This window comes from Telopea speciosissima, chromosome 7 (genome assembly GCF_018873765.1).
Source record: "Telopea speciosissima isolate NSW1024214 ecotype Mountain lineage chromosome 7, Tspe_v1, whole genome shotgun sequence".
In the NCBI taxonomy this organism is placed as follows: Eukaryota; Viridiplantae; Streptophyta; class Magnoliopsida; order Proteales; family Proteaceae; genus Telopea; species Telopea speciosissima.
Genome location: NC_057922.1, coordinates 61,224,818 through 61,244,009, shown reverse-complemented (window position 1 = coordinate 61,244,009; position 19,192 = coordinate 61,224,818). Strand labels below are relative to the sequence as shown.

The 19,192-nt window shown below is 39.6% G+C and overlaps 1 protein-coding gene across 3 annotated transcripts in view; it reads right to left on the bottom strand.

Annotated features, from left to right (window-relative positions):
- The window catches only part of LOC122668876 (enhanced ethylene response protein 5), an 88,380-nt gene extending 69,568 nt beyond the window's left edge, over nt 1-18,812 (bottom strand). Inside the window, exons 1-13 of one of the 3 annotated variants that reach the window (XM_043865442.1) lie at nt 18,559-18,812; nt 18,328-18,464; nt 18,126-18,219; nt 17,953-18,042; nt 12,986-13,051; nt 12,723-12,812; nt 12,553-12,609; nt 9,781-9,842; nt 9,382-9,469; nt 2,469-2,545; nt 2,320-2,394; nt 2,082-2,187; nt 1,537-1,676 (exon numbers count right to left, since the gene is read on the bottom strand). In XM_043865442.1, the coding sequence (XP_043721377.1) occupies nt 1,545-1,676; nt 2,082-2,187; nt 2,320-2,394; nt 2,469-2,545; nt 9,382-9,469; nt 9,781-9,842; nt 12,553-12,609; nt 12,723-12,812; nt 12,986-13,051; nt 17,953-18,042; nt 18,126-18,219; nt 18,328-18,464; nt 18,559-18,726 (1,242 nt within the window). In that variant the 5' untranslated portion in view covers nt 18,727-18,812 and the 3' untranslated portion in view covers nt 1,537-1,544. Of the gene's footprint in view, nt 1-1,536; nt 1,677-2,081; nt 2,188-2,319; nt 2,395-2,468; nt 2,546-9,381; nt 9,470-9,780; nt 9,843-12,552; nt 12,610-12,722; nt 12,813-12,985; nt 13,052-17,952; nt 18,043-18,125; nt 18,220-18,327; nt 18,465-18,558 lie in introns of those variants that run through there. The other 2 variants (XM_043865443.1, XM_043865441.1) reach the window with 2 other exon arrangements.
- Between the last annotated feature and the right edge of the window lie 380 nt (nt 18,813-19,192).

The window sequence follows — 19,192 nt, the reverse complement described above, 5'->3', positions numbered from 1 at the left end:
CTCTTATGTTTTTTTGGTAGTGAATAGGGTTCTTCACGTAAAAATTCTTGGTGTTGATTGTATGATTGTTCTCTTACAATTTTATTTCACTTATTTGTTTGGTTAAATTTATTCAGCTATTTTACATTGGTTATTGATTTCTCAATTCACACTAGACAAGTGGGTTTAAAAATCCTTAGAGAGTATTCTCCAGTTATGATCCACTAGGAATCGAAATCAAGCAACACCCTCCTCTACTGTTTCTACCGAGCTAGATGACTATTGAACAATGTCGGGAATTCCAAAAGTGGGGTTTCTCCTTATTAGGAGGGTTGAGGATAAGAGTGATTACTTGCTTGGCGTGCTGAAGCCTCGTTTCTGGGGCTAAGGGGGAATTCTCCTACGCCATTGATGGCTCTAGCAAATGGGTTCTCTGGAAACGCTCAATCTGAAGTTGATTTGAGCCAAGGAATTTTCTTGTTCTCTCTAGAGGTGGGAATGGTTGGTAGCCTCTCCTTGTTTTGGAGAATACCACTCAACAGCCAAGTCTAACTGCTCTGCGCTGAATGATGTTCCAGCGCCACCAAAGCCGGCGTAAGAGACGTAGCCACAGAATTCTGCTGCAAATGAGCATAGGATACAAGAGGGGAGGGATGGATCTTTGATCCTGTCTCACGCATATCTATGATTAACAAAGTCATCCTGCAAATTGTAGACCCCATATGACCAAATGGATTATAAGGAATGCAAAGGTCATATTTTCAGGAAGGCAAATATAATGAGTTGCCAAGGAATCAATCACCCAAGCTTTTCTAGCAGTAGGAAGTGGAGCTCCGCTTCCTTCACTCACCTATGTCCATTGCCCATTTCTAATGGAGCTATGGTCGGGTCAGGTAGCTCCAATCAGAAGAAGACATTGTCGAAGACTGAAATTCTCTTGCTTGCTCTATATTAGAGTTCTCACCCCTCAGGTGTTAAGAGTTGTGTCCCAACTTCAGTGCATGCCGCTTGATTTTAAGTCTCTTTTTTTTTTTTTTTTTTGTTAATTGAAAGCTTGACTGTAATATTCAGATGAAGAGTTAATAAGTGAATACCTACTCTCCTGGAGCTTCTTATAAAGCTGCTCACGCTTTTACCACCATACCAAGGAGGAGCAGATTTGGTTAGATGTAGGATACATGTTATTCCACACCTCTTTCACCTGAATCAGTTGTTTGCAGTGTTCATGTTCACAGTTCAACACAAACAAACCCACACCCCCCCCCCCAAAAAAAAATCCTGTTTCCATTCGACGATTGTAGTTCAGCAAAGCATGAGATAATCCATAGCTGGTAAAGTCAATACGTCTGATCCAGCAATAAAAGAAGCTACATGAATAGAAGAACTGCTTGCGTAACATGATATTACAAGGAAAATCATTCATCATCATCTGTAGATTTATGCAACAACATTCACCGAAACAACACCACACCCCAACCCCCACCCCCCACAGACACAAAAAAATTTTAAAAAAAAGGTATAATAAGTCCTAGAACACTTGGAACTTTTTTATTTTTATGAGTACCCTATGAATTGACGGGCTTTCCATTTAACTTGGGGAAAGGATCTTGCTTGCTTAAAACAGCCACTTTGCTCTTGTGAGCGAAATATCCTTTCACAAGGTTCTTGTATATTAGAATAGCCATGATACATTCCACCTGCAAAGTATTGTGACAAATCTCACATCAACAACTTGGATATTAGACATCTAGCAACTCAACAAGTACGGCCTATAGAAGCAACTTCTTTTTCCCAATTTTTTTTTTTTGGGGGGGGGGGGGTGGGGAGATGGAGGGATTGAACTCCTCTCAAGGGAGCATCCAGCCGTTGGGCTGTGCCACACACATCCCTAAGCGTGCGCCGAGATGTGTGTGGCACAGGCCAACCCTTGGATGCCTCCTGGCACTCCCTGGGCACTGAGCTCCGTGGAGAGGAGCCGGATCCCAGGCCGCGGGGGGGGGGGGGAAGTGAGGGCATGGGAAGTAATTGAGTCTGATACGGTGATCCCCCAGCTTCACTTCCAAACAAGGCTAGAGAAAGAGGGGCATCGAAAAGATGAATACCTCGTCAACATCCATGTCGATCTCGAGCCATTTCAAAGCCTTTACAATCACATCCAACTTTATCTGGTGTGCTTTGCTGGGGTCCCTCTGCTTCTGGATGATATAGCTGCAACAAGAGAGTGAGCTGTGTGAGTAAGCATTCCTTCCACAACACCAACCCCCCCCCCCCCCCCCCCCCAAAAAAAAAAAACAAGAGAAAGGGGGAAAAAAATGGCATAAGCATACTAAAGAAACTCACATCTTCTTTACCAATCGTTGGTAAACTTGGAGCTCTAGCTTCTCCAGGACAAGATATACACCTGATCTTAAGAATCTGAAGATACAGACGCTCAGAAATGGGAATCTCATTAGTTAGTCCAGATGAATAACAGTGACAGGTAAGCATACCGGTCTTCATGTTCTTGGAGAGCATGCCGTAGAAGTCGGAGGTCACCTCTTTTTAGTGCTTGCACAACGTCATTGTACTGCACAAGTAGAACCAATCACTCTTCAAATAGAGAACTGAAATTGAATAAAATGAACACCACATTGGATTGTTCAGACACCGGTTTATGGTCTGAATGATCCAACCATTAACTAATCTAAGAAAAAAGGTAGAAAGTCCAACAGATCCTTTAAGACATTGGCAAACAATAAACATACAAGCTATACTGAAGAACAGTTCCGGTACATGGAAGTTGAGACAAAATTCTTCCCCTTTTCCAGCATAACATAAACATATTTCCACCAAAATAGATCTGGACCCAACCAATTTACAAAGAAATAGTATGATTATATTTTTGTATGCCTAACCGAAAGAGACATCAAATTCCTCTCAGACAAAGAGAAATAAGAGTGGGCCATATTTCCACTAATGGAGTCCTTATATCTTAAATTCCAATTCAGAATTTAAGGCTAATTAGGTTGCTGACAGGCCCAAGTTTTAAGATGTGTGTTGAGTTATGTAGCCGCAAGGGCAGTTTGGGGTCCCCCCCCCCCCATAGCTGACTCATTAGTTAGAGTCGGCTATGAGGGGGCCATTATTGTATTTTTGCTCTCTCCTCTTTTATTATAAATAAAGGAGCTTGGTGATTGCATTCACTCACGCATTAAGACTTAATTGGATGCTAACATGATATCAAAGCCAAAGTTCTGATCTAGGTTGCAGTCCACGATTTTCCCCTCTCTCTCTCTCGGTCTTCCTCATCACATAAGGGCAGCACTATGAGGTGATCTCTTCAAGATCTAGTTTCTGCCCTCCACCTTACCTCATTCAGAATGATGCTTTGATTGAAGATTACAGATGCTGCCCAGATTTTGCATTTCTTGAAGATAGATTTCTTCCTCTCATTGAAGATCGATTTTTGCCCTTTCGGAGACCTATTTTCTGCTTCTTTTGGTCAGCATCTGTTCCTATTTGAAGGCTGCAGATTTGATTCAAGAAGGAACCAGATTCAGACTTGCGATTTTCTCAAGAGCAGGTTTTTTTTTTGACCTAATTTTGACCCCAAAAAAAGAGTTTTTTATTGGCTCATCAGAAATTGCTGGTTTTTCAAGGAAATATTTGCCACTACCAGAGGTAGATTTGATCCAATTTCTAGCTCATTCTGACGGTCAAATTTGTGGAAATTCATGAATCACTCTCTAGGCTCGATTTCTTCACTGGTTGGGCTTTTCGTTTACTCCACTTCCTCTTGTCACTATGTCTGATATTCCTACAGCTTTGTCTGGACCTGATGGACCTAGTCGTAATGAGTACCTCCCTTTTGCAGCAACTACCATCAAGTTAAATGGGACCAATTACCTTATGTGGTCTCGATCTACTTACCTAACTGTTGCGGGTCGCGGTTTCACAGGGCATCTTACAGGTACCATTGTTAAACCCGTTGCTGAAGGTACTGATCAAGATTGTTGGCTCTCCCATGCCTCCTTGGTAATGTATTTTCTTCTTAACTCCATGCATCCTACTGTGGCACATGGTTATTTTTTATTGGACACTGCTACCCATATAAGGAAGGCTGCCAAGGAAACTTACTCCCAAGTTGAGAATGATGCTCAAGTGTATGAACTGCGGAGGAAGGTTCATGATACAAAACAAAAAGAGTTCTCTCTCTCTCAATATTATGCAGAGCTCCATAGTTGCTGGCAAGAGCTTGATCACTACACAGATTGTCAGCCCACCAATGCCACTGATATTGCTGCCTACCGCAAACATGTTGACAAATTTCGAGTCTGATTTTTTGGCTGGTCTCAACATTGAATATGATCAGATTCGAGTACAGATTCTCAGCAGAGATCCTTTTCCTACCCTGGAGCAGTCTTATGCAATGGTTCATATTGAGGACAGCCGCCGTTCAGCTATGCTCCATCCTTAACCTGCAGACCGATCTGCTTTACATACTGGGTCTGGTTCGAGTACCACCACTGCTGACACCTCCAACTCTGTTAAGGAGCTTGTCAAGTGTGAACATTATGGCAAGTTGTGGCACACTAAAGCCACTTGTTGGAAGCTACATGACAAACCTGTTGATTTTGAAGCCAATCGCAAATGTGGTGGCAAGGGTCGTAGTCAGCCTACTCCTAAGGCAAATCAAACCGAAACAACTACAGCCCCTCCTACAGACACTGGCCTCTCTCTGGAAAAACTTCAAGCTTTCCGTCATATGTTAAAAGGCTTCATCTGCCTCCACTGCACAATCTTCTACAGCTGCTGCCCCTTCTGGTACTGGTTCCCACTTTGCTTCAGGAATTCATATTGGGGGTCATTATGCATCGGCAATCTCCAGTCCTTGGATCATTGACTCCGATGCCACTGACCATATGACATGTTCTTCCACTCCTTTTCATCAATATTCTCCCTCATCCGGGAAAGACACAATCTGAGTGGCTAATGGTTCTCTTTCTTCTATATCTGGAAAGGGTTTTATTCGTTGCTCTTCTAGTCTTACTTTATCCTCTGTTTTGCATGTCCCTTCTTTTTCTACCATTCTATTGTCTATTAGCAGCCTCACTAAGGATCTAAATTGCAAAGTAACATTTTCTTCCATCCCATTGTGTCTTACAGAATCTACTGACAGGGAAGACGATTGGGTTTGGCAAAGTGCATGGTGGTCCGTCCTTGCTTGATAGTGGTTCACAGTCTTCTATTGTCGTTCCCTCTCAAGCTCATCAGTTATATTCTACCTCTTCTGACCTATATCAGTGGCATCGTAGACTAGGACATCCCCCTCCATTGGGACTTTATCTCATTTGTTTCCCAGTTAGTCAAAATTTGTAATAAGGATGATTTTTTTTTTTTTATGAAGCCTATGTTCTGGCTAAACAGACTCGTTCTAGTTATTCACCATTAAATAAAAGAAGTCCTTCCCCTTTTACTATTTTTTATTCTGATGTATGGGGTCCTACTCATCGAGCTTCCATTTCTGGTCATAGATGGTTTTTCACTTTCATTGATTGTCAAAGTCGCACTACATGGGTGTATATGATGTTGCACAAGAGTGAGGTGTTTAATGTTTCAGCTTTTCCACAAGTTAGTTCAGACTCAATTTAATGCCACCGGTAGTTGTCAAGGCGGCAAGGCAACCTAAGGCGGTGGAGGGATGCCTAAGGGCAGAGGACAATAAGGCGCCCACCTAGGCATAGCCTAGGCAGCCAAGACGCCCAATTGTTATTTTTTTTTATTTCCCCTTTTTTCTAACATTATTTAGTATGCTATAAGATGTACCTTATATCATCAAAAATCAACATTAAGCAACATCAAATCATCAAAAATCAACATTAAGTCACATCAAGTAATCAAAAATCAAATTTAAGCCATATAAAGTCATCAAAAATCAACATAGAACTAAAAGACAGCAAAACTGAAGAAGCAAGCTATTGGAAGTTCGAAACAATCAAAACATACATTTGGTTTAGATTGTTCTTGGAAAATATGATCTTATCAATAAGTAATTAAACTACTCTCAATTTAGTGAAATTTTTTTGTTCTCTAAGAATTTTGATTGATCAAATGATTTTATTTTTACATGAGACTTTTTGTGTTAGGCAGAACACAAAACCAACTTAAATCTGATTTATATTGAGGGAGTTATGTTCAGGTCAACCTTATTTGGTGTGTGCGAATACTGTCAAAATCGCTTTGAATGAAAATAGTTTTTTAGATATCAAAACAAAATGAATATTTTACCGCACTTTGGGTTTTTAGCAATGTTTTACCATATTAAGATTTCTGGAATTTTTAGAATTGAGAAAAACCCCAACATTAGAACGTTGAAAATTTCACCTACCGCCAAAAATCTAGTTTTTTGTTCTTGCACTTTGGGTTTTTAGCAATGTTTTTTGTTCTCTCAACGTTTCATATTAGAGCGGACGTGGGAGTCTTCCCAATCAGCGACAAACTTCGAGAGAGTCGTTTAAGGTCGTATGGTCATATTCTTCGGAGGCCTAGGGACGCTCCAATAAGGAGGAGTAATATGGTCACGATTGACGAAACTAAAAGAGCTAGGGATAGGCCTAAAATGACCATAGGAGAAGTGGTGAGGAAGGACATGCATAGCCTAGGAATTGTACCAAGTATGACTTCGGATAGGGCCTATTGGAGGACAAGGATCCATATAGCGGACCCCGTTTAGCAGTGTTTCTCCTGTCGTGCTGGGTTGGGCTTCTTCCCTCTTATTATCTGTCTTCTTTCTTATTGAGTCTTTCATTTGTCATTTGCTATTTTCCATTTCTCTTCTCTTTCCCCATTCTTTTTGTTAGAACTTAGTTTCCCTTTGTTGTGTTTGGATCCATGTAGCCAACCCCATTAACTTAGGATAAGGCAGAGTTTGTTGTTGTTGTTTTTAGGGGGTTTGACTTTTTATCCTTTTGGAATTTGATGTTTTAACTATGTTTATAGGATTCAAATAGGGGGTATTTTCTTAGTTATGAATAATTTCGTAAGTAAATGAAATAATAAATATAAAAACATTTACTTATTCTGATACCAATTAAACCATTGTAAGGCACCATGCACTAAGGCGACAATCGCCTAGACCCCTAGATCCGCCTAGACGCCCCGCCGCCTAGATGACTATGATGCCACTCTGAAAATTCTCCGCAGTGACAATGGCAGAGAATACATGGAGGGTCAATTTCAAAATTATATGGTTGATCATGGGATTCTTCATTAAACCAGGCTGTGTCGATACACCTCAAAATGGTCTAGCTAAGAGAAAAAATTGCCACCTACTAGAAATGGCTAGTGCTCTGATGTTAGACCGCAATGTTCCTTCCCAGTACTAGAGTGATGTTGTTCTTATCGCTACCTACCTGATCAACCGTCTGCCTACACGTGTTCTGGGTTCTCATGCTCCGATTGATGTTCTCTAAGGTTCATCCGCTTTTCTTTTTCCCCCCAAAGGTTTTCGGTTGCGTTTGCTATGCTGGCAATCATCACTCCTATGGGAAGTTGGATCCTCATGAGGTCAAGTGTATCTTTCTGGGTTATTTTGCGACTCAGAAAGGCTACAAGTACTATCATCCTCCCACCAGACGTCTCTTCTTCTTCCCTACCATTATCTGCTATTATAGTTTACCCTCTCTGTTCCAATCGGTAGCAGCAGCCTGAGATTGGAGTTCACACTCCCTAATATCCCGTCAATTGGGATTGAACTTCAAAGGTTAGGTCGCACCCCTGTAGCGATTCAGACCCCGGTCCCCTTGCCTTCCATCAACTCATTTACCATTACATATTCTTGGGCATATTAGTTTCAGACCTGCAACTTGCGATAGATTTTTATATCAGACAATGGATGCTCCTTCTTCACTTGTTGTTTTGGAAGATCATTAGTGGCATTCAAGTAGGTTGTGACCAGCGATTCTCCACTTGAAGTTTCAGATCCAACCAAGAATATCAGGAGGAATTCTCTTCTTGTAGATTGCTGGTTCCGCCTCTTGGTTGTATCTTCTTGAGGCGGAAGACGACACCTCTTCCTTTTCCCTTTCATGAAATAACTCTTGAGGACCACTTACATATTACCCTCCTCTTTGTCCCATTATTTTGTTCCTCCTTCCAAGTGTACGCCTACATAATAAATACTAATTCAGCTCGTGTCCTTGCCTTTTAGTCTATCAAGTGACCTTCCTCTATTTGGTAAATTATGGCCCTGCCATTCCCCTTGCAACATTTAAATATTTACAGTTATGCCATTCCTTTCAATTGTTGAGCCATGTGTTACTTGGGTGGGCTCATACCGAACCCAGTAAGTTATTTTGTGACCTGGGTTCCGCATCAATGCTCCTTAATGCTTGTGGCAATTATGATCTGGGCAGTTTTAACTCCCAGCAGAAACAGAGGCTGAAGAAAAAGAACGGAAAGGAAGCAAGAGAGATTGGTGGGAGGTTAGAAGAGAGAGAAAATAGAAGAAAACCTGCTGACAGGATGCTGCAGGAAAAAAAGAGATGAAAATGGATAGCAGGGAGAGAGAAAGGAGAAGAAATGTGGGGAGGGGAGAGACTCCACCCAAATCTTCAAACGTAAAAAAAATTTAAAAATAAAAGAACTGATTTCATTCTATCAATCGTTTGGGGAGGGGGGATACAGCTCTTTAAATAAATTTCTTTTTAAAAAAAAACCTAGACTTCTACCTAAGGTAGACTTCCTAACAAGTAAATAAGACTAAAGACTTTTAAAAGTAATAAAAGACTCCCTAGACCTAAAATAATCTACTAATGGACCCCACATAATCTTATATATTACTTATTCCCATTTACTCTTTTAAATCCCCAACTTTTGGGCTTATAAAAGTAACCTATTCCCATTTACTCTTTTAAATCCCCAACTTTTGGGCTTATAAGTGTGACCCATTACAGTTAAAAAAAAACTTTAAAATAACAAGCCCAAGGCCCATAGAACCCAACAATGGGCTAGAATAAAGTACTTTAAAGCCCAATTGGCCCAATTGTTGACTCTTAACTGCATCAGCTACAGCAGCCAACAAACTGATATTCGCCCCCCCTATGGGTTGGTTAGATTACCTGGACCAGTTAATCTCCTAAGCGCTCACATAGAACTTGTCCCTTTCTCGCCCTAACCATGCTCTGTTTGCACCTGGTATCATGATGACTATTGAATGAATGATTCTTCTAATATCAGACATGGTTCTTATTCACATTTTCAAGCAACCTCCCAATAACAAGTTTGTAAACATGAACTACATCAGGCAGTATAATTTTTAGGGTAATTTTTATTATTACAAAACCAATTTAAGTATTATTTTTTTTTGTCGCAGACAATGTGCTATGCAGCCGTAAAGGAAAGCATTTTAAGATTAGGCCATACCTCAATCAGATTATATTTGTCCAGGAGCCAACTTTTTGGTAAAATGCCTATGGAAAGCTTCACAGGTATGAGATATTTCAGGATCATCCTGTTCCCAATAAAAGCAAACAGGCATGTTAACATTGATGTCATGCAGAAAAATCACAGAAGATATAACAGATTGAAATTCTCTTTTTTTTTTTCCCATAGAACAGAGAGAAATTCTCTTCTTTTTCCCCACTAATCATTTTCCTTTCTTTTTTTAATAGAACAACTACAAAACACTTTTCATGGATAGACTTGCATTAAGCCATGAAATAATTGTTGCATCATTGCAAACAGTAGCAAGAGAAGAGGTCTCTCCTGGACATTAATAATACAAACTAAAATATTTATGCAGCAAGCACACCTGAACCAAACCTTATGTTTTCTTCTCGCCGAGGATTACAATGCATTAAGGCATACGTGAGTTTTTTATCAGCCTGTCATATCACAAAAGCAGAGTTTGTAAATGTCAAAACAGATGGAACCCTTATATTGCTCTGTGTGCGATATTCATCATCATTCACATGGCAAGTTCATGGAGTTTCAAGTGATCCTGATGTAGGGGCAGAGGTGATAAAGATGTAAAGGTTGTAGAAGCCTAAAACCTACAGAGTTCTAGTTTGTGAATTTTATCAAATAGCTAATTGACTCGGAAACAATCCAGCAAGCTCTTAAGAAAACTGGGGTAAGCCTAGGATTTAAATTGAAGAGAAATTAAAAAAAATCCCAAAACTTAGAAAACGTAGTAGCTTAACATCTTGAAGTCAAATGTACAGAATGGTACTCTCAGCTGTTTTGCTTTTGTAGGATTTTTGTCCCCTTAATAAAATATTACCTCATCAGAGGAAAAAGTAAATAAATCAGTTAAATGACTTAAAATACCCTATGTTGACACTAATTTTGGAATTAATGACTCAAAGTACCAAATGCAACCCTAGGATCAGTATTCATTAAGTATCTAAACTTGTGTACAAAACTATAAACATGCTGCAATATAAACAAACCCAAACTCAAAACTAACCAGAAAAACCAAAAACCTGAAATTTTACAAAACACCCTATGGACCTTGAACAAAATTTATATAAAATAAAAACAAGGAAACCCACAAAACTAATTGATCCCCAGTCATCCACTTATTTCTTTGTTCTTTACCCACCATTGTTAGTGATAATTGACCTCCATTGTACATACCATAGTTGTCAATCGCCTAGGCATCCAGGAGCCCCTTGCTGGACACCTTATTGGCTCACCTAGGCGCAACGTAGACGTTTTTTGGGTCGCCTAGGCATCCAGGCCCCTCCAATGCCTTGGGTCTCCTGGTCACCTTGACAACAACAGTACATATTTGCATACACATAAGAGAGTGATCTCACTCATCACTCAAGCAAACAGATACTTGAGCCAGAATTGGTCCACTTCTTTTTTTTACCAAGGGAATGAAACAAATACACATCAAATCACAGTGAGAAGACGATTACTGCAATGGGAATTAGTGTCTTTAAAAACATACAAACTAGACATCCAACAGTTTACTTTTTGTAAATGCAATATGTTGAAAGAGGTATTTTGACTGGACATGGATAACCTGAATCCTGCACTAAGGGTCTTTTTGGTATCATTTTTTCATTTTGTTTTTGGCCTATTTAAAAAAAAAATCATTACTGAAAACCATTTTCGATCAAAAAATGAAAACTGTTGGTAACTACTAACATAATTGATTGTAGAATGAAAAATGGGTTTGGTATGCTATGTATAGAATAATTTAAGTGGTGGATGAAGAGATTCCCCCTTCACCCATCTTCCATCTCAAGTGATGGTTAATCTCGGTAACTGTCTTCCCAAATTGGAGGAAAACGAGAATACCAGCCTGGGCAGCTATCTTCACAAAGCAGTCTTTCCATTTATCCTTTCCAATCTTCCCAAACACATCATTGCAGAGGTTGTACTCAGCTTCAAAAAGGTCCTTCACAGCAAATTCCAAATGCTTGCTCCACTGAGCTATGTAACCCTCTATGCTCTGCACGTCATTGAACTCAGAGACGGATATTTCAAGGTAGTCCAAATTGAGAGCTTGCAAGCTTGCCCTAACATTCGAACTCCATATCTCAACATAGATTGAGAAGCATTTGTCAAGTCACTTATTAGCACTTAATCTCTCAATAACTGCCTGTAACTTCTGGATAACAGGGACTCGCAATGGCAAAGGAGCAATGCAGGCTTTCTGCTCTCCAAGGGAAGAGGTCGGCAACATTGGTAGAGGAACACTGTTTTCCGTAAGAAGCCATCGGAACTCTGTTTCAAATTTGTCTAACGCAGCCTCAAGAAGCCCACCTTCGAGGCAAGCCTTTTCCTCGCCGGTCTGCAATTCTCGCAGTTTCTTCTATGAACTATTAAATTCAGGTCGCAATGAACCCAATCAATATCATCTTTGGTGAGTAATAGTGGTTCTGATTTTAATTTTTCTCCTTCACTTTTATCTTTTGAATTTCATATCCTGCCTTCTATGTGCACAGCACAACACGATTGTGTTGAGTGTTGTCAGGTGAGTCATCGCTGATCAGATTACCCTGACTCCTCTTTCTTTTCAATCTTCTGATTGAAATTTGAAATTCAAAACCAAAAACCCTAACCTTTTTGTCTCATTTGATCATTTCTCTGAGGATCTTAATTTTAATTTCTTTTTTGTAATTACGTAAATTATTTTCAGAGATGGAAGGTGTTGCATAGAGGCATATCGGCACTAACTGCAGAGTCACTGGCAAGCTTGGGAGCTCATATGGCGGCTGGGATTGCAGGAAGAAGAAGGAGGAGGAGGGGGATAGGAAGATGTGTTTCTAATTATAAAAGTAATTGACTATTTTACCCCACTTTTAGGACTTATGAGCATGTGTCATTGAAGTCTCCGAAAAAATGATCAAAAATGGTTTTTGGGCAAAATACATAATAGGGTCTTGACTCTATTATGGTTTTTCTATTATTCTGGTTTATTTTAAATAAAAATAGGGTCAAAAAATGATACCAAACACCTGCAAAAATGTTTTTGTGTCAGAAAAACAAAATGAAAAATGATACCAAAAAGACACTAAATTCTAGCATAAAAACCTCCAAAAAAATTAACATAGACTTCGAAAGGTTCAGATTACTTACGGCGATAAAATTTTCATTAAATACTTCCAAACGGCCTGTATAATACATGTAGGTGACCTGTAACAAAAAGAAGGGATGGGGAGTCAAATAATCTAAGAGACTCCTCATAACAGAACAAAGAAAATGCATAATGATCATTTTATCTGGTGAGTACTTAACCCCATTCTTACTTTGTCTCTCACTGGAAATTCCTCAAAGTCGAAAATTCGAGCTGTTTCAATGCTTCTAATCGCACTTCGGCAAAGGTTGACTGTACCAAGCTGCAAAGCAGCAAAACTTAGATTCAATATGACCCTAATCCCATTCATGTTTTCCTAGTACCTCAACTTACAAATTCAGAAAATAATCCACCAGTAAGCCAACAGAGGTTGAATAAAAGATACTATTCTCCATACCATGTCAATAAACTGTGCAATAAGGAAATAAACATTACCTTAAAATAAATTTTGAACAGTTGGCAAGTTACATGTAAGGCTCCAACACGTTTCGGGCCTTTACCCTACAAAATACAAATCAATTGGTAAGTAATTAGTAGAAGCGAAAGAGTAAAGCAAATGTTGGAACTTATATCCTGAGAAACAATGTTTGCAAATGAACCTTCCCTCTACATGATTAGAAGGTCCCTTGCAAGTGAATCATAGTATTTTCCTTGCTTTTCTTGGGAAAGTGAGCAAAAATTATATTAAGCAGGAAAAGCAACCAACTCCTGGTCTCCTGAGCAAGAAAACCAAAAAAGAAAAAGAACCAAACCCAAAGCCTATTAAAGGGGGGGGGGGGGGAGAAGAGGGAGGGGAGAAAAAAAGTTCAAAATGTGTTTTTAATCAAATAAGCTCATTGATCAGATTTTCTGCTCATAAATTTCACCTATGAGACATGCTACCACCACAACTCAGCCTTATCCCAACTAAATGGGGTCGGCATGAGATATGCTACCACAAATACTTCAAATGAATGCCATATCACTTCGAGATACTTCTATTCTCCATGCTAATTTCACACTGGATACTAAAAACTCATATGTCAATGCTCTAAGAGAAATGACAATTTCCAAATAACTTTTACTCAAAATCAGTTCTGTAGAGCACCATAAAATCTATTCTATCACACACAAAAGCCTAATACAAATCCTAGAAAGATAATCCCCAACAATACCCTGAAAAAGAAACACTCCAACAAAATTTGTTTCCAAAGACTAACAACCTATATATTCTGGCAAAAAGTTTCGCAATCAGGTTGGATTCACAAATATGATGGTCCCATGTGAAAAGGTAATAGAACCTTTTACAAATTAATTAATGTAGTCCTAGATCGGTAGAGGACCAACTAGGAGCCAGTAAACCAGGATCTGTTATGAACAGGTGAATCGGCTAGGTCAAAATAGAGTTTTTGGTGAAATTAGGGTTAGGGTTTAAGGTGTTGGTTATGCTAGGCAGGTGTAGGAGAGTCTATCAGTGAAGGTCCTGAGAATGTTTTGATGGCCGGAAGTATGTAAACTAGAATGGCGGCAGGTTAGGTTTATGGGTTTCGGATTTTTAGAAAAGAGGAAAAGAGGGGGATCTAGGGTTTAGCATGGGAATTTGGGGCTAGGGTTTGGATCAACTATTCGTAGCGTAGGGAATGAACTTCGATTCAGGTATGGTGTTTTTCTGATGGTTGGATTGGTCGTGAAGAATTTGGGTAATGGGATGATCTCTAGAAATAGGTGGGAGGTTGTGGTTTGAATGGGGTAATGGAAAAACAGATTGGTTCGAGTATTCTAATTGGGCAGGAGAATACTCGATCCAATTATATGAAGGTGTTGTTAGCTAAATGATTTGTTAAGAATTTTGGGAGATGGGTGGGAAAATTAGGGTTTTGGAGTGGTTTGGAGGACTAGGAGAAGAATGGGTATTGATTGGATGATTCAAACTTACTGTTGTTGCAAGAGCAGCTCAGTTGGTTAGAGGATGTTGAATAAATAATGAATCTTGATCTTGAACTTGAAGGAGATCTTCAAAGAATTGAAAGAAAGCTTCAAAGAACCACCCGGGCTTAACACCGCAAGGTGTCGATTGGATCAAACACCAATCCCACCAACAAACCACTCGGGCTTCCCACTGCAAGGTGTCAATCGGATCAAACACCAATCCCACTAGCCTTGATCAAACAGGAGACAAAAATCTTCAATGGAGAAGAAGAGCAGCAAAAAGCTTTTCATTAATCAAAATTCGTGTTCAATACTTGCCCCCTTACAACTTTATATAAAAGACTCAAAAAAAGATTCCTACACTAAAAAGGAAAGGCCTAACCCAATCCTTAACCTATTAGGTAACTTAAACTGACTAGGAAACTGAAATAGATTCAAAACAGAGTCCTAATCGAGCCCCACTAAACACTTAAAAGAAAACTACTAAATCACTTAAATTGAACCATTAATCGAACCAATTCAATTTATGAACCAAAAAACCAAAATAAAACTAAGTATGGACCTAAAACAACTAATCCCATACACTAAACACTTAAAAGAAAACTACTAAATCACTTAAATTGAACCATTAATCGAACCAATTCAATTTATGAACCAAAAAACCAAAATAAAACTATACTTAGCTGTGGGGCCCATTGAGTAGTTAGTTAGGATTGGCCCTTGGCCCCCTTAGTTAATTACTTAGTAGTTTACCTAGATTTTCTATACTTAGTTTTATTTTCTGTTTTTTAAATTGAACCGGTTTAAATTGGTTGCATCCAATTGGTTCAATTGGTCTAATTTAAGTGAAGTGCTCTTATTGGCTAATAGGTTTTTAAATCCTATTGGCTAGTAAGGAATCTTCTTTTAAATCAGCTTTTTTAACTTAGAATTCTCCCTTCTACGATTTTAGAAGGGTAGTTTAGGAATCTTTTAAGTTTTTGTTTTAAATTAGGATTTCTTCCCTTCCACGATTTTTAAAGGGCTTCAGAATTGTAATTTGATTCAGCCAAGGAATCATATTCCAAGGCTGAATCTGGATATTATTATATATATGAATAAAGAAAAACAGAAGAGATAGTTTTGAAGTCTCCCAAAATCGTGTGTGAATAGTGCTGCCATTGTTGCTGCTGCTGCTCATTAGAGTGTTTGCCTTGTGGTTCTATCAAGGAAGAAGGGCAGGTGGATCTCCTATGACTCCTTGCGCCGTGACGGCCGGGAGGATCCCTATCCGAAGGTGGTTCTATCCTTCAACCCTTTCGAAGCTTGCTGCCAGTGGAATCTCCAGTAAGTTTGACACCCAAATTCTTCTCCTAATCCTTCAATCCCCCACCCAATGGATCCCCTTTATTTTTGTTTGAATTCCATTAAACCCTAGATCTTGCTGCCCAGCCATATTTGACCATCAGAATTATTTCAAATTCAAACCACAGCCGCCATACTACAGCCCCTCCATTCGATCCAACTTGCAGCCCCATTCTCCCACTCCAACCCTAATTTACCTTGTCTCTGTAAATCCCAAAAAATCCCTAAACCTGTCCAGACCTAACTAGCCATCCAATTCAGCCCAAATTACAGTCGAATCTCCCTCTCCTCCCTGCCAGTGATACTCGACCAGAACCCCAGCCCTAAAATCCCATTTAAAACCCTAGTTTCAGCCAAAATGAAACCCAAAACCCGAAACCCTAACCCTAATTTCTGAAATTTCAAATCTTCATCTAAACATAAGCAAACCTAGTTCACTAGACTCCTAGAAACCTGCCTATTATTATCATATAAGAGCTACCCCATGACCCTAACCATAACCCTAGAATTGCCCTACTTTACATCAAGTCTGCCCCATCAAGTTAGCCAATTAGCAGGTCCTGGACATTTGGCTCCTAGTGGATCTATCCTCCATCTAAGACTACATTACCTTTGGGATCAAAGGCCCAACATGTATATAACCCAACCCTAGACTTATTCCTAAACAAAGAAGCCCCGTTTGGTGATAAATCTGCATCACAAATGGCTGTTATTGACATCCCAAAACGAAAGTAAATAAGAAGTTATAACAGTAGAACGGTTGCTGATGCAGGGACTTACGTCCGCAAAGAAGAAAAGGAGCAACAGGCTCCCAGCCCAATCGTGGGCCTGCTCCAGCCCATCTGGGCTAGTTAATTAATTAATTTAGCTGTTTTGATTCCTAGTTTAAATAGAATTTATTTCAATTATGGTTGTAGTTAACAACTAAGACTTGTCATAGTTCAATTAGGATTCATGTTTCCTATTTTGATTATGAGTTGCTTCTTTCATTTTCTATTTAAGCTATTGTGGAGCCAAGAGTTCATTATATTTTGATAAATTGAAGAAGCTATTTGCTCTGCAACTCTGAGAGAACCAATGGATGAGAAGCCAATGGGACAAATTTTTATCCGCTGCTGTAACTGGAGCGCTGCTGTGCGCATCGTGCAGCACAGCAGCGGCCATGTGCACACAGCAGGCCCCACTGTGCACACATGGCCACTGCTGCGCCGCACGATGCGCACAGCAGCAGATAAAGGTCCCAATCGGACAGAGGGAATCTGATCCTTGGGAGGTGGGAAACCTGGGTCTGTGTTAGTTTCTATACTCTGTTTTCTGTGAATCAGGTACTGATTTGATTATCACTTCTGTTCTTTAGATTTTATCACTGTTTGATTCATCCATAGTCTCGGATCTGAGGTGTGAGCTAGGTATAAAAATATGATAGTTTAAACTGCTATAACACTTACTTAATCATACCTGCGATGCCCCTGTTTTGTGTGCTGTTTCAGCAACCATGGAAAGACAACCGCACCCCAGTCCTGTAATCAGATTGAGGTGAACCTTTAGGGATTTCAAGAGGGCCATACGACCTAAACTCGATCCAGGTTTGGACCTATTCTGAACTTTGAGTCTTATGCCACTTAAAAATTTTCTTTTGCTGCAAATCCCATATATCAGAATTAGAGTTTTTAAAATTAGATTTAAACCCACACTACTACTTTGAAAATTGGATTAGGTTACTGAAATAGAGGTTCAATCCAAGTTTCAGTCCATATCAGTGGTCTGATCTTTGTTGATTTAAGTTCTATAGAGTTCTGGTTTTCGGGTTCAGATTTCCTTATTTTTCAAATTTCTTTAAATCTAAACATTGGATCTTCCCCATCTTTTGAAGAGTTCTTATCCTTAATATTAGTTATTGCTTCCAGAGTTTGGCTATCATCCGAGATAGTTGAGTTTTCTGTTAATTTTGGGTTCTGTATCTGAATTGGGTTTGTCTTGGGATCTGGTCTGGAAGGATATCTTCGACCCTCCATCAGTCGAATTGTAAAAATTAGCAACTATTAGCTAAGACTCTCAAAACCAACCAAGTTTAGCTCTAAACAAATGAAAGTGACTTCCCAACAATACAATGAATGTGAGGATTGGGGATTTGGGATAGGGAAGCATACAGCGAGAGCCCCAAAAACTTTCATTAGGAATGAGCCAGCCCCCTTCAGTTTCTCTGGGTTCTTTCCATACGAAGCTAGTTCCCTGTCAGCCTGCAAACGCATTGGAAATATCTTCTTACAAGTTAGAGCGAATAAGATTAAAAGGAAGGATAAATGAAATTTGAAACTCTTGCCTTCTCAGCGAGGACTCTAATTTCGTAGGCGATCACATATAATGGTTCCATGGCCCATGCAGATTCCCAATTCCGGAACTCTAAAAGAAACGCACTGAAATTCCATCATAGAAAACTTTTAACTTTCTTTTTCTTGAAAAAAATTAACAAGAAAATGGTTGGCAGATTGGAAAAGGAACTGAGATATAGAATAAGGAAGTACTTGGCAGATTTTTCGAAAGCGTTATAGGCATCAACCAAGTGCCCAATGCGATAATTCTGCAAACACCTAAAGAGAGGAGCGATGATTTCACCGAGCTGAGAATATCTATCAGCCTGTTTTATCAATCTATTTGCGTCCTGAAGCAAAACAACAGAAAGGGTTTATGTCTCGAAACCCTATGCCTCGAAAGCAACGTAAGAAACAGTTACTGGAGTGAATTAGATAGATAACCTGGAAGACATTCAGAGCGTCGGCGAGTGATAAAAGATGAGGAGAATCGGAAGAGACGGAGAGTAGCTGCCTCAGTGAGGAACCATCCTGAGAAGAAACAGAGTCGTAGAAGCGATTCAAGTAGTCGGAGATTCGTCTGTGTGCTTCTCCCATGCTCAGATATGCCATGGCTGCGAGAAAAATTAGCTCAACTACAACACCTCTCGAACTGCTTCGGCTTATCCTGCAAGTTCGTTCAGTTGGATTTGAGTTCGGAAATCCTCTTTACGACCAAAAATTTTGTTTACAGTGTAGTCAAGACCCCTAGGTGGATGTGGATAGATAGAGATATAAAATCTCCTGCGCCGGAAGTGGCGAACGCAGAAAAAAATCAGGGTTTCAAATCTCGGAATCGCTAATCGAATCGTCCTTGGATCGTTCATGGTCGATTCCAATTCGACCAATCCGATTTCAATTTTTGAGACCCTGGTCCCAATAGAACGCCATAATCTAGAATGGAGAAATATCCTCACCAGGTAATTTTGTAGTAAATTCATTCGATTCTGCTCAAAGGTTATTAACTCCGACTCCCAAATCTAAAACAGTGCCATCAAAACCGCAATATTTGGTAATTATTACACTAATTTGGTTCTAT